At 36.1% G+C, this 23,820-nt stretch overlaps 3 protein-coding genes across 8 annotated transcripts in view; 1 reads left to right on the top strand and 2 right to left on the bottom strand.

Annotated features, from left to right (window-relative positions):
- The window catches only part of rgs6 (regulator of G protein signaling 6), a 132,934-nt gene extending 117,378 nt beyond the window's left edge, over nucleotides 1-15,556 (top strand). For 2 of the 5 annotated variants that reach the window (XM_087297400.1, XM_087297402.1), the window contains 6 exons: nucleotides 4,385-4,495; nucleotides 5,639-5,764; nucleotides 9,951-10,137; nucleotides 10,962-11,051; nucleotides 11,754-11,807; nucleotides 12,936-13,295. In XM_087297400.1, coding sequence (XP_087153526.1) covers nucleotides 4,385-4,495; nucleotides 5,639-5,764; nucleotides 9,951-10,137; nucleotides 10,962-11,051; nucleotides 11,754-11,807; nucleotides 12,936-12,986 — 619 coding nt within the window. In that variant the 3' untranslated portion in view covers nucleotides 12,987-13,295. Of the gene's footprint in view, nucleotides 1-4,384; nucleotides 4,496-5,638; nucleotides 5,765-9,950; nucleotides 10,138-10,961; nucleotides 11,052-11,753; nucleotides 11,808-12,935 lie in introns of all 5 variants that reach the window. The other 3 variants (XM_087297401.1, XM_087297403.1, NM_001035263.2) reach the window with 2 other exon arrangements.
- LOC147839360 (uncharacterized) overlaps nucleotides 1-23,820 on the bottom strand; it is a 963,858-nt gene that overhangs the window by 831,253 nt on the left and 108,785 nt on the right. The window lies entirely within an intron of this gene.
- The window catches only part of dpf3 (double PHD fingers 3), a 74,113-nt gene continuing 67,789 nt past the window's right edge, over nucleotides 17,497-23,820 (bottom strand). Inside the window, exon 11 of one of the 2 annotated variants that reach the window (XM_087297411.1) lies at nucleotides 17,497-23,711. In XM_087297411.1, the coding sequence (XP_087153537.1) occupies nucleotides 23,644-23,711 (68 nt within the window). In that variant the 3' untranslated portion in view covers nucleotides 17,497-23,643. The remainder of the gene's footprint in view (nucleotides 23,712-23,820) is intronic. The other variant, NM_001111169.1, reaches the window with a different exon arrangement.

Raw genomic sequence — 23,820 nt, 5'->3', positions numbered from 1 at the left:
TTTTTTTTGCTTGTGCATGTGAAATATGCACACATAAGAGCAACAAAAATAAGCTATATTTATGGTGGCTTGAAAAGCCAACATACTGTTATCTCACGTAAACTTATTATTATTCTTCTTCTTCTTCTTCTTCTTCTTCTTATTCTTCTGAGACTAATTTTAAAGTCTATCTCCTCCTAACCCTTTCAAGCTTCATACCTCAAACTTTCGTCAAACCTTCAAACTGGTCTGACTCGGGTTGCTATATCTTTTCCGACTGATCCGACTTTCGGTTTTCCGAAAAACGACCCGGAAAATTCCCAAAATTCCCATTGACTTAACATTGGGTCAAACTTTGTGACCTCATAACTCTGCATCAGACTGTCCTACAGACTTCTAACTGGGCTCATTTAACTCAGTCTAGCCAGCAGCCAATAACTGATGACCTTTAAACTTACTAGCCACTCCCTAGCAACCACTTTTGGCACCCTAGCAACTGTCCCATAGACTTCCATTGTAAAAGACTGCCATTGACTTAACATTGAGTCAACCTTTGTGAGCTCATAACTCTGCATCAGACTGTCCTACAGACTAGAGTCAGGCCCCATTCAACTCAGTCTAGTCAGCAGCCAATCACTGATGACCTTTAGACTTACTAGCCACTCCCTAGCAACCACTTATGGCACCCTAGCAACTGTCCCGTAGACTTCCATTACAAAAGACTCTCATTGACTTAACATGGGATCAAACTTTGTGAGCTCATAACTCTGCATCAGACTGTCATAGAGACTAATGGCTGAGCTCATTTAACTCAGTCTAGCCAGCAGCCAATCACTGATGGCCTTTTAACTTTCTAGCCACACCCCTAACTACCACATACTGCACCCTAGCAACTGTCCTATAGAATGTAATTAGCTGTGCTATCAAATGCTTATAATTCTAACATGCTAATGACATGCCAATCATGCTAGCAACATGCTACTCATATGCTAATCATGCTAATGACATGCTAACTCATACTGGAAACATGCTAATGACATGCTAATTTGTACTAGAATCATGCTAGTAACATGCTAATTCAAACTAGACTCATGTTAATAACTGGCCTACATGCATATCTTTGCATAGCAGTGTCCTATTGACTTGGGGGATGGCTCATCTGACTCAGACAACCAATGAGCATCTCAATATGATAATGAAGCTCACAAGCCACGCCCCCAAATTGATTCCATAGACTTCCATTAAAATAGGCCAAGATGCATATCTTTGCATAGCAGTGTCATAGAGACATGGGGGTTGGTTCATTCGACTAAGACAACCAACCACATTCAAGTTCACTCTGTAACCTCGCCCATAGCAACAAAACAGAGTACCCTAGCAACCATTCATCAACAGCTATATCTCAGCATTAGAACATCGTAGAGACTTGGAGATTGGCTCGTTTGACTCATGCTAGCAAACGGAACTTCCTATATGCTACACATGCTAGCAGTGACTAGCTACATGCTAATATTGACTAGCCCAGTACTGTAACTTGCTAGAAATGCTTACTAAGTATAAATGTTTTATCAATCATGTATGTGAGGCTTGCCTAGTAACCAACCAGGGTACCCTAGCAACTGCCTAGCAACCACCCAAATTACCCTAGCAACCGCCTAGCAACCACCTAGCAACGGCCTAGTAATGCCTTAGTAAGGGCCTAGCGACCACTCAGGACACCCTAGCAACCGCCTAGCAACGCCTTAGCAACCACTCAGAATACCTTAGCAACCACCTAGCAACACCTTAGCAACCACCTAGCAACCACTTGGGACACCTTAGCAACCGCCTAGCAACACCTTAGCAACCACCTAGCAACCACTCAGAACACCCTAGCAACTGCCTAGCAACGCCTTAGCAACCACCTAGCAACCACTCAGGACACCCTAGCAACCACCTAGCAACACCTTAGCAACCACCTAGCAACCACTCAAGACACCCTAGCAACCACCTAGCAACGCCTTAGTAACCACTCAGAACACCCTAGCAACCATCTAGCAACCACTTAGGACACCTTAGCAACCACCTAGCAACACCTTAGCAACCACCTAGCAACCACTCAGAACACCCTAGCAACCGCCTAGCAACACCTTAGCAACTACCTAGCAACCACTTAGGACACCCTAGCAACCGCCTAGCAACACCTTAGCAACCACCTAGCAACCACTTAGGACACCCTAGCAACCGCCTAGCAACACCTTAGCAACCACCTAGCAACACCTTAGCAACCACCTAGCAACCACTCAGGACACCTTAGCAACCACCTAGCAACACCTTAGCAACCACCTAGCAACCACTCAGAACACCCTAGCAACCGCCTAGCAACACCTTAGCAACCACTCAGGACACCCTAGCAACCACCTAGCAACACCTTAGCAACCACCTAGCAACCACTCAGGACACCCTAGCAACCACCTAGCAACGCCTTAGCAACCACTCAGAATACCCTAGCAACCACCTAGCAACCACTTAGGACACCTTAGCAACCATCTAGCAACACCTTAGCAACCACTCAGAACACCCTAGCAACCGCCTAGCAACACCTTAGCAACCACCTAGCAACCACTCAGAATACCCTAGCGACCACCTTGCAACACCTTAGTAACCACTTAGCAACTAGTCAGAACACCTTAGCAACTGCCTAGCACCACCTTAGCAACCACTTAGCAACCACTCAAAACACCCTAGCAACCGTCTAGCAACACCCTAGCAACCACCTAGCAACTAGTCAGACCACCTTAGCAACTGCCTTGCACCACCTTAGCAACCACCTAGCAACCACTTAAAACACCCTAGCAACCGCCTAGTAAAATGCTAATTCATGCTAGAATCATGCTAACAACATGCTAATTCATGCTAGAATCATGCTAGTAACATGCTAATTTATGCTAGATTTATGCTAACAACATGCTAATTCATGCTAGAATCATGCTAGTAACATGCTAATTCATGCTAGAATCATGCTAACAACATGCTAATTCATGTAAGAATCATGCTACTAACATGCTAATTCATGCTAGAATTATCCTAGTAGCATGCTAATTCATGCTAGAATCATGCTAGTAACATGCTAATTCAACCACTTCAAACTTTCAGATTCGGCTTTTCAAGCCACCATAAAGTTTGTCCTCAAACTTTAATATCTAGTTAAAAAGTATTGCAGCAAATCATTCTTTAAGTTTTAATGCATTTACACCATGCTGAGCTTTCTGTGTTCTGTGCATTTAAGTTGCAGCAGTGTGTGTGTGTGTGTGTGTGTGTGTGTGTGTGTTTTGTGTCTGCTCGCCCGCCATGTTTGCTTGGACAAAAGTAAATCAACAGATACTTTATTAGAGATGTACGAATGCGTTCGATAATACAAATCCTATAAGCATCTTTGCACTTTTACATGTGCAACGACTTTTGTGACTTGCAGTTTAGCAGACTGGGGGTGACCGTATGTAACTTTGCTGTTTCGGCATGGAAATTAAATCCCTTTATTATCTGAGTACTGTAATTGCACTGTATGTAAATTTTTTTGTCTATGGTGATTGACTAGTTTCACAAATTACACCGAATCAGTTGCATCTGTATAGTATTTAGAGCTAATACCTGTGATTTATATTGAAACGTACACGGTCATAATAGGACTCTTTTGATTTGGACCAATGAAATAGCTGGTACAGTGAAATAGCTGATACAGTCTTTAGTCCGCATTGGAGAAAGGAATATGTGTGTGAGAACTATTTTTATTAGGGCTGCACGATATTGAAAAAATTTGCCATTGCAATATTTTATTTTCCTGTGATATACAGTATATTGTAATATATTATTTAGAATTTCACCAAATGATTAAATAGGACTATTTAGACAGAATTTATACTTACACTTTATTTTAAGGTTCGTTTCTCGCTATTAGCAAACCATTAAATATGACTTTTGCTTCAATAAACTCCTAATTTGCTGTTTAATAATATATATTAAGGTAGTTTAGATATTGGGTTAGTAGAATAAAATCATGAAGCATATGTAGATTGTAAGTAATAATAAGCAGCCCAATATCTCAATAACATGCATGCTAAAAAACAACTAGCTAATAGTGAGAATTGGTCAATAAAGTGTTGTCAAATGTATTCATTTTAGGGGAGTAAATCATGCATAAAATGTAATAATCAAACTACAAAGAAGTGAAATAAACAGTGCATGCCTTGTGGTTTTGTATGTTTAATTGTAAAAATGCACTGCAAAGTCAACTCATCATTGCATATGTTGTGATGTGATTATTGCGGATGCACACAATGTGATATCGATGCTGAAACTATATATTGTGCAGCCCTAATTTATACAATACTGTGAATTAAACAACATTAAAATCTTTGTTTTGCAGATTGATGAGCTACACAGAGCAGTATCTTGACTATGACCCTTTTGTGGCAGTACCAGAACCATCAAACCCCTGGATTAGCGATGATGCCACTTTCTGGGAGCTAGAAGCCAGGTATGAATACCTAAATTACACTTTTCTTCTTGTGAGTTTGGTTTGTAGGAAATGACTGACCTGAGTCCTGACCTCAATCTGATCAAACACCCGTGTGATGAATTGAAACAGAGACTGCAAGCCAGGCCTTCTTGTGCAACATCGGTGCTTGACCTCACAAATGTGCTTCGGGAAGAATGGTCAAAGATTCCCATAAATACACTCCTGAACCTTCTGGAAAGCCTTCTCAGAAGATTTAAAGCTGTTATAGCTACAACATTCTTTATTATACCCTATGGAGTAAGATCTGGATGTCAATAAGTTCATATGCATGTAACCCAAAACTTTTGGCAACATAAAGCGTTTGGATATTGGAATTGGGACAAACATTTGGCAGATCATTCACATGCAGAGAAATTAAAAATGTGTCCAAGTTCAAACCCTGTGGGACACCTGCTAACAAGGAAACAGCACCCGATTTTAGGTTGTAGAACACCTTTTACCAATTTTATATCTATGGATGACATCATTTAGTGTGTAAGTGTTGTGTTTTCATAGTAACAGTGACTTATCTGACATAGTGACTTATCTGACATAGTGACTTATCTGATTGGTGGATCTCCCCTCTGAAGAGTGACTATTGTTGTACCTCATTCTGAAATCAAGTTTGAAATCTGCCAAATTCCTGGTTATGAATTATATAAAACCACATCCTTTCTTGGCCTGATGCCTTGACAGGAATTAAGGCAAACTTTCCATGCACACACAAACCCATCCAAGTAATTCATTTCTTGGTTTCATTAAATAATGTGACTCTCTCATCACTTGCAGATGCAGATCTCAGGAAGATTAATTGACCGTTATTTATCAAATGAATTTACAGTTGTTGGAATTAGGCTTTTCAAAATGATTAGCATTCCTGTGGTGGATTACACATTGTTACTTATTCAAAGACTAATATACAAGATATTATTAGATGTGATTAAGTGATTGTGTGTACACACGTACAGTCTCTTTCTCTCTTTGTTTTCAGCTTTGTCTTGTTAAAATGACAAACAATGGCACATTGTGTTGTGAAAGCAGTAGCTGCTGTCAGTAGATATTGCAAAGACAATGCAAGCTTAATTAATAAAACACTCTTTATCCTTCATCTGTCTGTCTCAGTAAGGACCCAAGTCAACAGCGAGTAAAGAAGTGGGGTTTCTCATTGGACGAGGCTTTAAAGGACCCCGTGGGCCGTGAGCAGTTTCTTAAATTCCTGGAGTCCGAATTCAGCTCTGAAAACCTCCTGTGAGTGTTTCATTACCATTATTCTCCTGTTCTCTTTTCATTTGCACTTTTGTGACATTTTCTCCTTCATACTCATCCCTCCCTCTTAACCTCCCACACTGGTGTTTTAAGTAATGACTTGCACAAAACGTAGAAGAGTAGGACAAGTAAAAGGTCAGAGCTCAAGCATAGAGCGGCACTTTAAAGGGTTAGTTTGCCCCGAAATTAAAATACTGTTATTTTTTACACAGAGTCATGTCATGCCAAACCCTTAAGCCCTTTGATTGTGTTCAGAACAAAAGAGAATAATTTAATGAAAAAGACATTTCTTTCTTCAACAAAAAAGTCTGTTCAACCAAAATGTGTTTTAAAAATTTCAATGTATCAAGCAATTTAATTTGAGTCTTTTGAAGAAGCAAAAATTTAATTTTATTCACATAAACATTGATCAGCGAACACAAACAGAAGCTCATAAATGTGCCATAAATGAATGAACCTTATTCTTTGGGCATTTGCCTTTTACAACATATGCCATAAATGTTTGTATTTATTTAAAGGGCGATGAAAATCTACTTGTGTAAGCTGTTTGGACAGAACTGTGTGTAGGAATTGTGTGTTCGCTGTCGTATTGAAGTGATATAAACCCAATGAGTCTCTTCTTTAAAAATTGACTGACGTTACAAATCCCAGTGATTTTGTGGCCCACCACAACGTGACATAGGAGTGCGGTTTTCCCGCCCACCGAATTAATTGACAGGCACCATGTTTTTGTAATAACAAATATACACATGTCCACAGAACATTTTTTTAAAATAAACTCTACTACAAATACATCAAATAAACTTACTTGGCATTTTTGACTTGTTACGTTATTTCAGCTTCATCCATGACTGTTTCTATCACAGATGGCTGTTTATCTAACATAATGCATGAGAAGCAGACATGCATGTTGGAGTGGTGGGGGGGAAGAAGCAGCTCATTTGGATTTAAAGTCACAGGCTACAGAAATGGCTACATTGTGATCAGACACCAAACTGGGCAGATTCTACATTAAATAATAAATAATTTGATGGGTATTTTGAGCTGAAACTTTACAGAAACATTTTGGAGACACCAAAGTCTTATCCTACATCTTGTAAAAAAGGTAAAATAGGTGCCCTTTAAGCAGACTTAATTAAATAAATGCATTCATATCCTTTCAGAACATCTGGATAAAACCACTCAACTCATAAGGATTTATTTTTGATCTCTTCATGAACATTTTAAAGTTTTGTGTAAATAAACTTTTGACAGAGGGACTGAATGTTCTTAGATTGGAATAAAAATATTATTTGTGTCATTAACAAGTTTCTCTGGAACATAAGGGTAAATAAATGAGGATAAAATCTGCATTTTGTTGTAAACATGGCTGATTTCAAAGACTACGCACAGTCACTAATCATTACCACCTCCATAAGCCTGTCACTGATGCATTGCAATAAGCTACAGTAAACCACAGACGTCGTGGGGCAAATGAGGCAGCGGTGGCCCCCAAGAGATGCCCAACCAGGACAGCGAGGCCCCAAAGGGAACTGCAGAGATAACGCAGGTCACTGAAGCCGTAAAGTGACTGGGCAAGAGATAAAATGCTGCTTGTCTCCATGCATCTCTCATACTTCTCTTTCTCTCCTATCTCAGCGTATCCCCCAGCTAGGCATCTAATAGCCTCTATGGGGGCTGTCTTATGTTTGCCAGTCTGTGAGGAGAGTGAAAGTGATGTGTCCTCTTGACTGCCTGACTCTCCCCTGGGCCCATTAGGGTCTAAACCACTTCTACACCGCAGAGATCTATAGAGCTACAGAGCAAGTGTGAGACAAGAGTGGAAGAAGTTCTGACCGATTGCTTTCCTCCATCTATCTCTCTATCTATCTCTCTCTATCTGTCATGGCAAGCTCTGAGCATGTACTGACTTCCATAATTAACTCTGGGTTTGTTGCTCATGAGTTTGAGAATGCCATTGCCATCAGCATTGTTAGCGGGGTCCAGAAGTAACACTTGCCAAGTGCTAATTGGGAGTAAAAATTGGCTTTAGGGAGTGAACTTGGCCGTGAAACAGCAGCGTGATGCATGATTTATATCAGATTGTAGAAATAATAGTCTGCCTTTCGTTTGTTTACCATAAAACTGATGGTAACTTAAAGTGTTTTTTTTTGTGTTGTAAAATAGAGGGGGTAGAAGATCAAAAATGAAGACGAAGGTGACTTTTACTCAGTAAAACATTATGACGATATTTAGCTGATGTTTTGATCCTTTAAACTGTGGTAATAATAATATAATAATATTAAATTAAAGTAATAAGAAAAAAAAAGAAAAAAAATACCTGTGGATCTAATTTTTAATATTTAATCTAAAACATTAATCACTGATAATTTAATTCAATTGAAGTTTATTTGTATAGTGCTTTTTACAATTATTAGTATTTCAAAGCAGCTTTACAACAGGTGCACATTATTGCATTACAATCAAATTTAGTTATAAGTTGCAATCAAATGTAAGTTATTATATACAGGCATAGTTAACCTGCAATGTTATTGCATATAGGTGATGTCTATGTGTACATGTTTAATGAAGTGCATTTGTGTATGTGTTGTCCTTGAAGTCCTCAATGGCATCATCTCTTCGTATGACAGGAGAAGTGTGTCCTACAGGTGGTTTGTCAAGCCCACTAACCTGCATTGAGCACACTCATGCATCATACCGTTATGTGATGCATTATGTGTATGCTTTACTAAAAAGATAGGTCTTCAATTTCTCTGAGCCTTGGACATTATCAGAAAGGCTATTCCAGAGCAACCATGTATAAAAACCCTCAAACTCCACATGTAGATTTTGCTATTCAAAGTACCACCAGAAGCCCTGAATTTTGAGATCTTAAAGAGCGGGTTAGACTGTAGCGAGACAGAAGATTGGTTAGACAAACAGGAGGTAGATTATTTAAAGCTTTATAGCTAAGAAGCAATATTTTATTGTCAATATGAAACTTAGCTGGCAGCCAGTGTAAGGAAGATAAAATTGGGGTGATATTAATCACTGATAAAGATTACAGCTTTATTGCCTTTAAAAAGTAATGTTGGTCAAGAAATATTGACATAAATAAATACGTTAGAAATAATATAATGTGCAATTGAAGTAAAAAGAAAAATATACATGTGGATCTAATTTTAAATATTTATTCTAAAAAATAAATCACTGATAATTAAATTCAATTGAGGTTTATTTGTATAGTGCTTTTTCAAAATAATTATTGTTTCATAGCAGCTTTACATAAGGTGCACATTATTGCATTACAATCAAGTTAAGGTATAAGTTATAATCAAATATAGGTTATTATATACAGACAAAGTTAACCATAGCCATATATGAAAACCCGAGACCTCCTTTAGTAGACTTTGCTATTCTGGGTACTACTAGAAGAGTTTTGAGATCTTAAAGAGCTGGTTGGTCTGTAGTAAGACAGGAGGTAGGTTAGATAAACAGGAGCTAAATTATTTAAAGCTTTATAGGTAAGAAGCAATATTTTATAATTAATACAGAACTTAACAGGCAGTCAGTGTAAGAAGGATTCAAATTGGCGTGATATGGTCATATTAAAAACATTAATTACTGATTATTAATATAGCTTCATTGTCTATAAGAAATAGTGTTGGTCTAGAAATATTGACATTAATAGTCAAGTGTGTATGCTTTTTTCAAGAATATAAGTTTTGTTGTCAAGTTCTAGTCCAACATTTAATCATTCTGTAAACTTGGAAATAAAAAATCTGTTCAACAAAATTAAATAATGTCGTATTGCTCAAAGGTCTGGGGCTGAAAACATTTTGTATGATTTTAAAAGAAGTCTTATATGTACACTGTGGCTGGTTTAATTTGATTAATATACAGTCAAAATATGAACATTGTAAAATATTACCATTTATATTGAGTGAACTTTTCTAATTCAATTTAAAATGCAAACGTTGCATTTTAAGCAGCTAGTTGTCAGAGTAAGAGTCATTTATAAAGGACAGTAATACGTTGATTTTCTGAAAGATTTCTTATTAGTGTCAAAAATTTGTTATTTTTACACCGTTATTTTTGTGTTAATTATTTGATATATATTTCAGTAATAAAAATCAGAATATTAAACACTTTCTCAGTCTAGTCATCTATTGTATTGTTTTGTCTTTAGATTCTGGTTGGCGGTACAGGATCTGAAGTGTCGCCCCCTGCAGGAAGTGGCGTCTCGTGCTCAGGAGATCTGGCAGGAGTTTCTTGCCGAGGGAGCTCCAAATGCCATCAATCTAGACTCACACAGCTACGAGCGCACTAGCCAGAATCTCAAAGACCCAGGACGCTACAGTTTTGAAGATGCCCAGGTGAGCAAACTGGCACCGCAAGCAACACATTTAACAATTCACATAAATCTTTGGGGCTAAATAAATCTCATGCCTAAATAAATATATGAGCTAAATGACATGATGTAATGATAACATACTAGTAATACTGTAAATGCATAATATTTTTGCAGACGATTGATTTTTTTGGTTCTTTGATTGAAGGAATAATAATAAAGCTGCACTTAGGGACAAGTTATGCTCGAGGCAGAGTCTTTTTCATTTTTTGAAACGATGAAAGAGGAACTTTCATCAGGGCTTCGGGCACTTCGAGGAGATTGATGTACAATAATGCTGATGGATAATCTGTTCCTTGTCCTTGTCATCATGGCTCTGTTGAAGAGAGTTTGCCTTGTGTCAGTCTCCTTCATTCATCTGCATTTACATGACTGATGAAAGAGACAGAAAAGCAAGCATTGAAATCCTCAAAGTCAGGGTGAAATGGATTGTAGAAAATGTAAAGCAGAATAACTAAGTAGTGTGTTGCAGAATCCATGACATGGAGTCTGTCAAGTAGATTAGGCTTTACTTGAAAATATTGTATAATGAAGAAAAAAATGTCTTACCTTGGGTAAAACATTACTCGGGCTGCTGCTGCTGCAAGATATGCAATATCAGACATAGGTTGTCTTTTCCCCTGGGCGAAAGTACAGATTCATTCCTGTTTGCAAGTGTGAAGTCAAGATTGAGGACAGGACAGAAAGCTCCTTTTTTAGAAGATTCATTCTCATTACTTTGCAATAAGGTGCTTTCCTTTCGCCCTGGCTGTGGTTTGACTGTCAGCCTCCAATGTTTTTCTCTTTCAGGACCACATCTACAAGCTGATGAAGAGTGACAGCTACCCTCGATTCCTGCGCTCCAATGCTTACCAGGACCTCCTGCTGGCCAGAAAGAAGGTTAGCCGCTCTTTTAAATCTCTTTCTGCTGTGGAGAATAAATCTGACTTATATTTCTGCATTCTTTTTTCACATGCTGACTTGGTAAATTGGTTAAACTGGTCTAAATGGAGATTTTCTGTTAAAGTGTTTGTTCACCAACAGAAGTCAATTCTGTCATCGTTCCACATCATCCATCCAGAGATTTCAGTCTCTTCATGTAAAGTCTATTCACAAAAAAGTGCTGACACTTCAAAACGTTCATCAAAAAATCACATAAAAATAAATATTTTGGGGGGTGAACTAACCCTTTGTGTTTACGCTGATTAAAAACATGAGGAAAACACCTGTGAAAAATGAATACAGACAGTTAAACCCTGAACACTGAAACCTGTTTTACTTAATGTGCTGTTTTTAGAGTGAGCCTGACATTGACACCGCATGCTAATTGTTTGCCAATTCCTGAACTGAAGGATTTCCTCTCCTTTTTCCTCAACCTCACTTTCAAATGTGTTCAATTGGCTTTAATTACAATATACTAAGCTACTTACTCTACTGCCAACTTGTAATAATGGATAAACATGGGCAGCTAATTATGTCTCGGCCCCTTTTTCAGATTAACATACATTTTCCTGAATGTTTTTTTTATTTTTTTTATTTTTTGTTTCTTTACTAACACATGTTAACCTGTCACTGTATCTTCCATTAACTTGGGCTCCGCAGCCTGAGACAGAGCAAGGCCGTCGCACATCCCTGGAGAAATTCACTCGCAGTGTGGTGAGTGACACATATTGTCTAGAAAAACTGTCTCACAGAACCAGGCTTTTTGGAAGGTTGTCCAATTTGACCAGAAGAAAAAAAAAAAGTTTTTTTCTTCATTAATATGTAGGGATCTAAAGCATTCCTTCAATGTGGTCAAACATATATATATATATATATATATATATATATATATATATATATATATATATATATATATATATATATAAAATATTGCAATAACATTTCACTATTTTACACTTTGCACTGTATTTTTGATTAAATAAATGCAGCATTGGTGAGAAGGAGAAGCTTATTTTAAAACATTTAAAAATCCTACTGACGACAAACTTTTGACCAGTCGTGTAGATATATATTTTTATTTATATATATTTTTATTACACATCTATGATTTCACCCATCCTATCTCTGTCCAATATGTACGTTTATCAAGACATATCTAAAGTATAAATTAATAATTAAAAATACTGTAATTTTTTTTACACATGTACTGTTCAAATGTTTAGTCCGAGTACAATTGTAATGTTTATAAAACATGTCTCTGACAATTATGTCAATTAAGTGAACTATAATTAAAACAATTAGTAAATTGTTAAGTTAATTAAATTAATTAAAGTATCCAGCATCAAATAAGCATCAAAACAACTTTTCTTTTTTATATATATTCCTATGAAGGCAAGATTAATTTTAGCATCATCACTTCTGGTTTCAGTATCACATGATCATTCAGAATCCATTTTAATGTGCTGATTAGTTGCTCGAGAAACATTTATTATTATGTTATTTTTTTTGTAGAAACCTTTGTAGTAAAAAGGTGTAAAATTGCAGATGCTTTTTTTTGCAGTTTTTCAGGATTTTTTGGCAGATAAAGTAGTAAAGATTTGCTGTTCATTTGTTCTTTCATAACAACTGTCACTTTTGTGTGTCAGTGGTAAATAAAAGAACACATTTTAAGGGGAAAAATTACAATATTGACTCCAAACTTCTGAATGTATGGTATATGAAAAAATGTTGAATTTGCATTGATAGTGGCAATTACTGAAATACAAAACCACAGTATATATTTAACTGGTGCTCTTAAGAAAAACAACAACAATATTTAATAACAGTATAAATGTGTTTCAGGGCAAATCACTGACAAGTAAACGGCTGACAGGCCTCATGCAGTCCTCCTGACGAGTTCTGGCTTCCCACAAAATGTCCACAAACCTGCCCAGAAACTGCAGTTTGTTGGGATGGAATCTCTGTGGCCACGTCGGGTCACGTGTACGGACCACCCTCTCTCCAAAACCCACCCGAACAGCGCACAGCTACCGACTCTAGATGGCAGCATGCAATAAGTCCAGAAAAAAAATCTCCAAACAGCGACCGTGTTGTCTGTGTCTATTAAAAAGACCACACACATGAATGTCAGATGATCTCCCAGTTCCATCTAGAGAAGCATTATACATTTATTTGATACCTGTAACCAAACTACAGCAAGCACAGGACTGACTGTCTGACTGGATTTCCATTTAAAAAAAAAACATTCATCATCAGATCTGAAATTGGTCCGGATAAGTTTCCAGGTGAAGCAAGGATGTGTCTCAAATCTTCAGAGCATTCCAAAGGAGGGACGAAAACGACAAGGGCTTTCAGTGAGTGTCGGTCAAGCTTTGCACAGAACTTTTCATCGAAAAACTGAATACGTCACTGAATATGGAAGAGAAATGGGTTCGGAAAAGCACACGGTTCTTACTCCTGCCATTTGAAGAAAGTCGAATTATTTATTATTGTGCGTCTACAGGCCATGTTATACTTAACCATTAGCGTATGATATTTTGAACTGAGGTGAGGATCATTGACTCTGTTGTATTGAGGAATGAAAGAATATCGAGAAGAATAACAAAGATTGTGGTAGTGTTTTTAGGAGGATTTATTCAGAGCACAGAAGATTGCTTTTGCACAGACTGCAGTAGTGACGAGCACTGGACCCCAGAGATGCCAGTTCTGATTGGTCGGTGTGTTTTCTGAACAGCTTTACAGTAAGATGCCCAAAAAAATAATGATATTTCATTTAGGACCAGCTATGGAGGATCCATTCCAACAGCTAAGAAAAGAAGGCATGATTTGGTAAATAATTGTGACATGATGTGAAGTAATTATGAGATAAAAAGTCAAAATGATGATAATAAGACTGAACATGCAAAGTCAACATTAAAAGATTAAAATAAAAATGATTATATATTACATTATTATAGTATGATATTTGAAAAATTCTTAGATTTTATGATATTCTAACTTAATTTTTCATAATTCTGGCATTTTGTCCTGTTAGGATCTCCTTAACATTTTGTTAGGATTTAAAAAAAAATAAAAAAATATATTAAATATTTAATAAAAAATATGATTTAGCATCTCATTTCTATGAATTTTGTCTCACATATTTGTGAATTATTATTATTATTAGCATTTATAAAAAAAGCTATGAATTAATTGAATTATTTAATTTTAATAATGAATTCAATTCATCTTTATTTCTATAGCGCTTTTACAATGTAGATTGTGTCAAAGATGCTTTACAGAGAAGATTACAGTAAATTGAAACAGTGTCAGTTCAGTTTTCAGAGTTGAAGTTCAGTTTAGCTCAGTTCAGTGTGGTTTAAATTTCACTGCTGAGTGTCCAAACACGATGCGCAGCTCCACAAGTCCCAAACCAAGCAAGCCAGTGGTGACAGCAGTGAGGAACAAACTTCACCAACTGACGAAGTGAAGGAAAAACAACCTCTAGAGAAACCAGACTCAGTTGGGCACGACTATTTCTCCTCTGGCCAGACTTCCTGTGCGGAGCTGTGGTCTAGTTACTGGAGGCTGGAGAACACTGGAAGTCCATCGTGCAGATAATATGTTTATATAATTTGATACATTTAAACTTGGCTTTTAAACTTTAATACTTTATATCTCCTAATTTAAATGATAAATTTGACATTTTTTTATATTTTGTCATAAATTATGACCCACATGTCTCCTAATTTAGACTTTTCATTATAACTTTGACTTTGTTTAAAATAATTAGTTACTAGATCCCTAATTTTTATTTCATAATTATGACTTTGTATCTATTAATTAGCTAATTGTGTCTCATTATTTATCTATATGAATTTATACGTTTCGTCACCTTAAAATTATAAGGTTCTGAAATTGTTGTCAAAATTGAGTTTATCGCATATTCTTATTAAATGACAACTTATTTACATTATGAGATGTTTTTTATAAGTTGTTCATTTTTTAAGACTTTTTATTTAAATGTTACACACATAATGTTTGCTATGGAATGCAAAAACTTTAAAGCTCAAAATCCTTCAGAACGCAGATAGAACCTTATAATTCCAAGGTGACGATTTATAATCGTGAGTATTTGAGTCTTTCATTTTCACATTTTGACATAGGCATGGGCCAGTATAGGATTCTGACAGTATGATAACCTATGATAAATAAAAAATATCATGGTTTCAGGGTATTGTGATCACTGCTCTAAATTTGATTCTTTTAAAATGTCTGGGTAAAAAAAAAAAAAAAAAATTCCCGCTTTGAACACGTTATTGTGAGAAAATATTTTGAAGCAGTAAACATGTCAGGCTAGATAATGAAAATCAATTATTGACTTCTGCTGTCTTCATTAGTTTCAAAACACAGATTTTTTTTTTTACAACTTAAATCGGCATCTTTGAATATGTTTTCTGCTGGAGACACTGTTGTCCTAACAATAAATAAAAAGAAAACAAAATGTAAATAAAAAAATCTCACACATAGATACCTTAGGAACGGTATAGCAGAAAATTTGGCAGTTTTAAAACCTTCACTTTTCCAAACCGCGATATACCTTGAAAACCATCCCATGCCTATTGTCTCATTATTTGGACTATTTATCTGATCATTATAACTTATCATTTCTCTATTTGTCTCATAATTTAGACTTCATGTCTTATTATTTCCACTTTATATGTCACAGTTATCATTTTTCAAAGCATGCACTTTTTTTCCCCTGTGGAAACAGCTTTTCATAAGCGTCTGATATTATTGTACGTTAAAACCCATCATCTATGTTTGTCTTTGCTTTAATGTATGTAATTGTAAACTCAATGTAGAATGTAAGCATCTAACTTGGTTTAGAGTCTGTGTAGTGATTAATAGAATGATGATATTCTGAGCACAAAGATGAAGATTACAGCTCGTCACTCTCAACATATCAACAGCGGACGATGTGGAATACATGTCCACCGGAAAGTCGCTTTACATTACAGGACAACCAAACCGCATCTCAGTATTTTTCAACGCTTACATTGTTTCCTGAAGCAGCATCACTGCCAGAAACACATAGATTTCAGCTGCTGGGACATTCATTTAACCAGTCAAACTGCAGAACAGAAATATGTGGCATGTTTCCTTGACACATTTTCAGGTAGTTGACGTATTGACTCATAACTGTACATTAGGTTGAAACAGAATGTATAGACTTTGCAGCAATCCTGGATATGGAAGGTGCTGTGTAGAAAACCCGAACGAGAAATATAACTTAGAGGCACAAGTGCCATATTCAGCACAAAACTATGCATGGAATATTTCTAAAGAGTTTTACTGCTTTTAGGGGTTTTTCTTTTTTTCATTGACACTTGTTGAGGATCAAGTAGGCCAATATACTGGGGAAAAAAAGGACCTGAAGACATTCAATAAACATACAGTTTGGAGAATGTTATTCTTCTCTCTCTCACTCTTTCTTTGCATAAACGTGTATTTTAGCTTCAACTGTGTGATGGTCCATTAAACATCTATTAAAGCTTTGTTGGATTTAGCAATACGCATATATAGGCACATGTGCTTCAGTAAGCTCAATTTGACTTTAATAAAGCTAGTGGGATAAAATGAACTGAGATCAGCACTAAATCGCATTATAAGAGAAGGTGTCGCCTGTGAATGTGTATTTGCTGCTCTCTAGTGGTAAGTATGAGCTACAATCAGTTTTTATTGTGAAATCAGAAAACTTTTATTACGTTTTACATCACAACAAAAAAATGGAATGACATGAAAAAAGGGACTATAGAAATTACATATATATAAAAAAGTACAAAACGATTCTCGCGGCATTAAACAGTCAACACAAAAGCAAAAACACAACAGTACAAAACGTTTTCTCTATTATAGGTGACTGCTTTACAAGAAATGTCATTCATTTGTTGTCCTTTTGGAATATAGTGGAAAATAGCCGCTGTTTATATTACAACCATTGATGCTTGTTTTGGTATAATGTAACTAGCTTATCTTTTAACCCTTCGAGCGACTCTTCTGCACTGCTCAAATTTACTAGCCTTTTGTTATGTTAGGGATGAAAACATAAACTGAATTAAACTGTTGTACCTCAGTCCTGATCAAAACTACTAAATGCTTTTAAAAATGACAGGATTTTAACTTTAATTGACTTTTGTTCCTTAAGTTCCTACATGATGTTAAAAAAAAGATGTATTTTCAATATAAAAAGTAATTGTGGGCTTTTTTTAAGCTTTTATTACAGTCTTGGACATTAACAGTTAACAACATTTGCTTTGATGAATTGTTAGATTTTCATTTATTTCTCCATAATTTACTGTTGGTGGTGCATAAACAAACATCTGGTGTGCACATTTGATGGTGCATAAACACACAGTCTTTGTTTTTATTTACTCCATATAGTTCTGAGAGCTGACATGCATATTTTGGCACATCAAGGTAAATGCGCAAATGTCACTCTCACACACTCAGACACACATACAGTACACACACTTTAATTTGCTCTTATACACCATATAAAATCCAAAACTAAGCTTTTATTCTGCAAAGGCCTAACAGACGATCAACAGTAAAAATTATAAGTTTTACCTCTTCCCAACTGGTGTTATGGTTTTGTAATCAATCATATGTGGTTATAATGGAAGTCAATGGGGCAAAAACAGCCACCAACAGTAAATTAGGGAGAATTTTTTTTTTACGAATCAAAAACAATGCATCAAAGGCAATGCTGTTTCACATGTCCTAGACTGTGATAAAGCATTAAAAAATCAAGTCCACAGTTACTTTTTATATTGAAAATATGTCATTTTGTGTTTTTTTTCCTCCACCAAATCAGTGACATTATTTATGAATTTGGCAATTATTTAAAAAACAAAAATTTAAATCTTGTAATTTTCTAATTAAGTTAGCATTTTTGATTAACAGATTTATGCAAAAAAAAAAAAATGCATTTTTAATGCATTTTTACAGCAGTTTAATTCAGTGGATGTTTTCATCCCGAACATAACAAAAGCATAGTAAATTTGCCCAGAGTGTATCACTGAGTTCTTTTCAAAATCCAAAACATTTTCTCAAAATTTGTGTCAAAATAAGATTTGTCACCAAAAATTATTCAGCTAGCTAAAACACATAAAAGGTTATGGCCAAATGAAGACACAAAATCACCCCAGAGTGGATGAAAACATCCCCAACAGTACAAAAGGGTAAAGTTAACTCCAGGCATGACACATACAAGTGCCCAGAAAAGAAACCAAAAGCATTGTCAAAACGTTCCATGACTGGTTCAACTGTAATAATATGAAGCTTCAAACACACATTGTTTGCAAAAAACAAAAAACTGCAAATAAGACATGTTCTCTCGCGTCAGCTTTGTTTGCGTGCACGTTTACTAAGGAAAATGTGATGTATTGCCATTAAGCTGCGGTCACACTGGAATTTCCTCCCCTAGACTTCCATTCATACGCATGCGAATGTGTTAGACCAGAAACGCAAGCTTGTGCGACAAGTTTCGCAGTTCACTGCGTTGGAAAACTTGGTGAGCTCTGACCTGCGAAATTGCATCACATGATTGCGTGAGAGCAATCAAAGATCAAAACATGAACTCTCTGGACAGAAATTTAAAACATGGACCAATCGCTCTAATCATTAAAGGACTAAATAAAGTTAAATAAGTTCTATCTCTGAACTTTCATAATCTATATAAAATGCTGCACTTACCACCTCCAGCCGCAATGACTTCTGGGATTTCTAGAGCGAGTTCAGTGCTCAAGTCTGCATCCATGCGTCCTTGATATCAAGAACGCATCAGGAAACTTCTACGCATCCTCCATTCTTGCAGTCTTGAGTACTGGAACTGAACTTTGGCAGTTGATCATGACGTTACATGAGAACACGAGGACGCAAAACCGATGAAGAACGCATATTTAAAAAAACAGCCAAACTCTAGTATGACCGCAACATTAAAGTCAACAGTGCAACCTGCAAGCGTCGTGTTGCCCGTAGTAAACATGCACGATTATCTGATGGGACAACAAAATCGTTTTTACAGTTTTTGGCATGTAAAAGCATGGTCACATTGGACCTTCTGAGAATGTTTTTAGTTTCTTTTCTAGACTTCCAACATCTCATGACCACTGCTGTCTATGAAGGATGAGGGAGCTCTCAAATTTGATCTAAAATAACTTATTTGTGCGAAAAATGATGATGAACGAAGGTCTCAGGGGTTTGGAACAAAATAAGGGGTCGTAATTATTACAGAATTGAAAAATGTTGGTGAACTATTTAACCATTTTAGGGCACTCACTGAAATACTTATTGGAAAAACCCTGGAGTGTTAGGGTTATTACAACACTTTTAAACATTTATGATAAAAAAAATACTGTAATCAATGTCAATGAAGTGACCATATAATCAAATGACCAGTTATAAGCATGAACAGCACCTACTTTGCTGAATATTCATGAGCTTTCCAGTCACAAATGTCTTTTCTTTACATTTATGGGGAAGAAATACAAAACTGATACCAAACACTGTAATAACATTGTAGAAATAGTACAACTATAAAGTAAAAGTCTATTCTGGACAAACCGAAAAGTACACTGAAGAATGTATAAACCCAAAATATAAACAAGATGGGCCGACATTAAAACAAGGCGCATGTCATATCAAAAAAGAAAATGCTGTTGACCAGGACTTATAAAACCATTAGTAACAATTACAAAACTTTAAATGAACAAACATGGAAACTATTTGATTTGGGAAGTGCCTAAAAACATTTTAGCCGCTGATATACTGCTCACTCCTTTTTAATATGAATTTTTTTGAGGACGCTAAAGGAAACACCTGCCAAAAATGTAGATGTAATGTTGATGACCTTTTGAAACAGATAAAAAATGCATAGCTAAAATATTCAGCAGATCACAGGATCTGGAGAGCGCTGATGAATTGGCTCTGAAAATAGAGCCTCTAATGTATTATACAGGTGAAGGAGGTGGGAATGACATGAGAGAATGTCCAGATGGAAATAGAAATGCTAATATATCACGAGCAAGAGAAATACAGAATGGAGTGAACAGATGTTTCACTCAGAGAGCTATGAAGGCCATGGAACAATAGATGCGAATGTTCCTGGAGCACAACCAGATCTGTCTGATACAACATGACATAAAGAGTCAAACAGCCTAATGCATTCACATTTAATACGCACAAAAGTGTAAACCTAAAAGGAAAAAAGCAGGCTTGCAAAGGTAATACAAAGCATGCTAAGAAGGAAAAGCATTACTTGTTTAACAGAATATGATGATGGCTATCATGTAAATTACCCACCACACGATTGTCTGCTAAATTATATATATTTATACACACAAATAAAAAACACTCAACAGCATTATTTCCAGTCCTGATGAAATCGAATCTAAGTGCTTGGAAACTTTTTATTTTGCCATTTATTTTAAAGATTGCTTTCACAATAAGCTAGCTATACTAAGCTCTAATGCAAGGGTGTCCAAACTTGATCCTGGAGGGACGGTGTCCTGCATATTTCAGTTCCAATCCCAGTTAAACACACCTAAACCAGCCAATCAAGCGCTTTCTAGGTACTAGAAATGTGTTGAAGGAAGTTGGAGCTAAACTATACAGCACACCGGCCCTCCATGACTGAGTTTAGACACCCCTGCTCTAATGTCTACCTGAATGATGATCTTAGTGTAAAAAAAGAGATGCGCTTCTGATCACATTTGTCCTCTTTTTATAAAAATGGTTTCTTGATGCAAGCCAAAAATGTCAAGAAATCCTTCTGGCTTCCAGATCGCAGACATTAAAAAACACGATTAAAGTGAAAGAAACTCCAACTAAAAGGCTAATGCTTCATTCCACTGTCTCTGGGTAAGTGTGTGATGCTTTTTAAACATTTACACACTGTAAAGAACTTGTTTATTAACAGTTTCTTGTATAGGTAACACTTTCTTATGATGGTCCATTTGAGTATTAGTAGGCTGTCTGCTTAATATCTGCCGATACTGCTCCCTTAACAGACATTTAACTGACTATAAGAAACTTTGCAAGTACATGTCAACAGTCTGCTTATAATCCAATGAGAATTAATTGACATATAGATGCAATGTATCAAACGGACCATCAAAATAAAGTGTCACCCTTTTATTTAGTAATTTTCTTTTTCTATTTTGAATTGCATTGTAGGACGTTGATCTCTTGAATCTTTCACAATCTTCATAAAAAAATAAACACTTACACATTAGCCAATAATCACCAAAACTGACACACTATGATACGATAGCACCATCTACAGTCAACATGAAAGACAAACCAAATCCATGTGTCCTTCATGTCAAAAGTAGCACAAGCACTCTTGAATACGATAAGGAACATAACACGTTTACAGTCTGAGAGCTGGCATTGCATCAAGTGTAGTCAGAATGACTGTTTATAACAGGCTCTTTTACCTTTAAAGGAACACTCCATTTTTTTTTTTTTTTTTTTTTTTGCAAATGGGCTAATTCCACAAGTCATCTCGAGTTTTACCATTTTTTTATGCATGCAGGCAATCTCTAGGTCTGACGAGAGCCATTTTAGCTTAGCATAAATCATTGAATCGGATTAGACCATTGGCATCTCACTCCAAAAATTAACAAGGTGTTTTGATACTTTACCTATTTAAAGCTTTACTCCTCTGTAGCACTGTTCCTTTTGTTGATAAAATTTTTTCGTCATAATTTTTGTGTCAAACAAGTTTCTACAGATAAAAACTAAATAAAAATGAAGTGATGTCGATGACTTTAATAAAAATATACTGACATTTTTGTTGACTAATAAAAATGAGACAAAAATGTGATTGAGGGACGTATTTCAGTGAATATCCAATCAGAATGAATCTAATTACGCACACATACTGTACACATACATTTGAAAAGTAACTGTTCCACAGTAGACGTGGGATGCGATTACATCACCTTTTATGGGGCGTCTGTCTGTCTGATCAAACAATAATGGCATGTCAACAGCTGAGAGAATAAGAAGATTCATTATTTGTATGTTTCTATGTTTTATTTGTATAAATAAATGTATACAATATTTTAATTAAATTACACTTCAATTAAACCAAATATATTTTAGGCTGCATTTACACTGCAGATCTTGATGGTGAATTCCGATTTTGTGACTGTATCTGATTTTTTTTGGTGACCTGCTTACATCATCTTTTTGCTACTCCTATCCGATTGTCTGCATTTCCACTGCACATGACAAAGGCGTAATGACCAGGAAAAAAAACGAGCGGGCGCTGACTGACAGCTGATAATAAAAGAGCGCTCCTTTCTGTATTTAACCTGTTCGTTGGGTTTCATTTAAAATATAGATATATTTTTGACAAGTTGTTTTACTATAGTTATGGCAGAAAAATTCGCATTTGGCCATCTTCTTTTAATCTAAGCCTTTTTAAACCAGGAAGCATTTTAATGTCAGGTCCATGGCATGATTTATGCATGTAATGTCTGCAATAGTTTTATATTAGTTTATATTGGTTACGTGGCGGATATTGTGCTCTCTCTCTCTCTCTCTTTAACATACTTTAATATGTATGCTACAGGTATATGACAATATAAAAGCTATAAAAGTCTTCTTGCTTTTTTTATTTTATTTTATTTTTTTAATGATGCGTAACTTGCATTGCTTACACTGCAGACACGAGGGCACAGATCCGATTCATATCGGATAAATTTCCACATATGAACAAGGCCTGAGTCTGATTTGTGTGAATCGGAATCCATGTGATTTTTTCCTGCTTACATATACATAGGCCATATCTGATCTCTGCCACATGGGAGAAAAAAATCGAAATTGAGTCACTTGAACCATGCAGTGTAAATGCAGCCTTAGGCTAAAATCCTATTAAATTTAGCTGACTAAATCTAGACTAAAACTAAAATGATTCAGAAGACTAAAATATGACTAAAACTAAAATGGATTTTAGTCAAAAGACTAAGACTAAATCAAAATTTGCTCTCAAAATGAACACTGCTCTGTAGTTATAACGATTTATGCTAAGCTAAGCTAAATGTGCTCCTGACAGACTGGGAGACTTGCTGAATGGATTAAAAAAAGGATAAAACTGTAGGGGACATGTAAAGTGGGTCTTATTCAAAAGACAAAAGTGGAGTGTTACTTTGAGTAGAATCTCTGTGCTTGTGACTGTTTTAGAAACAGTGTTAGAATCAAGAGATTCTGTGTGTGTATAAGAGGTTGACTTCGTTCAGTGTAGTTCTTGTGCTGATGATGCTATTTAACAAAGTACCTTTTTTTGTGTTTTACAAAATGCAACTCGTGTTTCTAGGTGATCGGACAGTCTGGATGTTTGCGAGGTACAGTAGACTACCGATTACCCAGATGTGTTTGAGGAAAATGTTTGTACCACTGAGGTAGAGGAAGACTCCACACTACAGGAGGAAAAACTACAAGGCTAACACCCATCCTGAGTCTGCTGTGCGTCTCTGTGTGCAGAACCTCCTCACGATGCTTATGGATCTTCAACACCAGACGCTTTATCCTTAAGCAGATTCTGGCACAGATGACAACTCCAACTTCCTGTGAACCAAACAGATAATAAGGTAATTCATATCATACTGTGTGTTCTTGCATATAAGTTTCATTACTGTTAGGGACAAGTTTAGTTGTATGGTTGCGTTTAAGCATG

The sequence above is a fragment of the Danio rerio genome, chromosome 20 (genome assembly GCF_052040795.2).
Source record: "Danio rerio strain M-AB ecotype USA chromosome 20, GRCz13ab, whole genome shotgun sequence".
NCBI lineage: Eukaryota > Metazoa > Chordata > Actinopteri > Cypriniformes > Danionidae > Danio > Danio rerio.
Note: the sequence above shows the minus strand (reverse complement) of the source record. Positions and strands in the feature narration are given on the sequence as shown.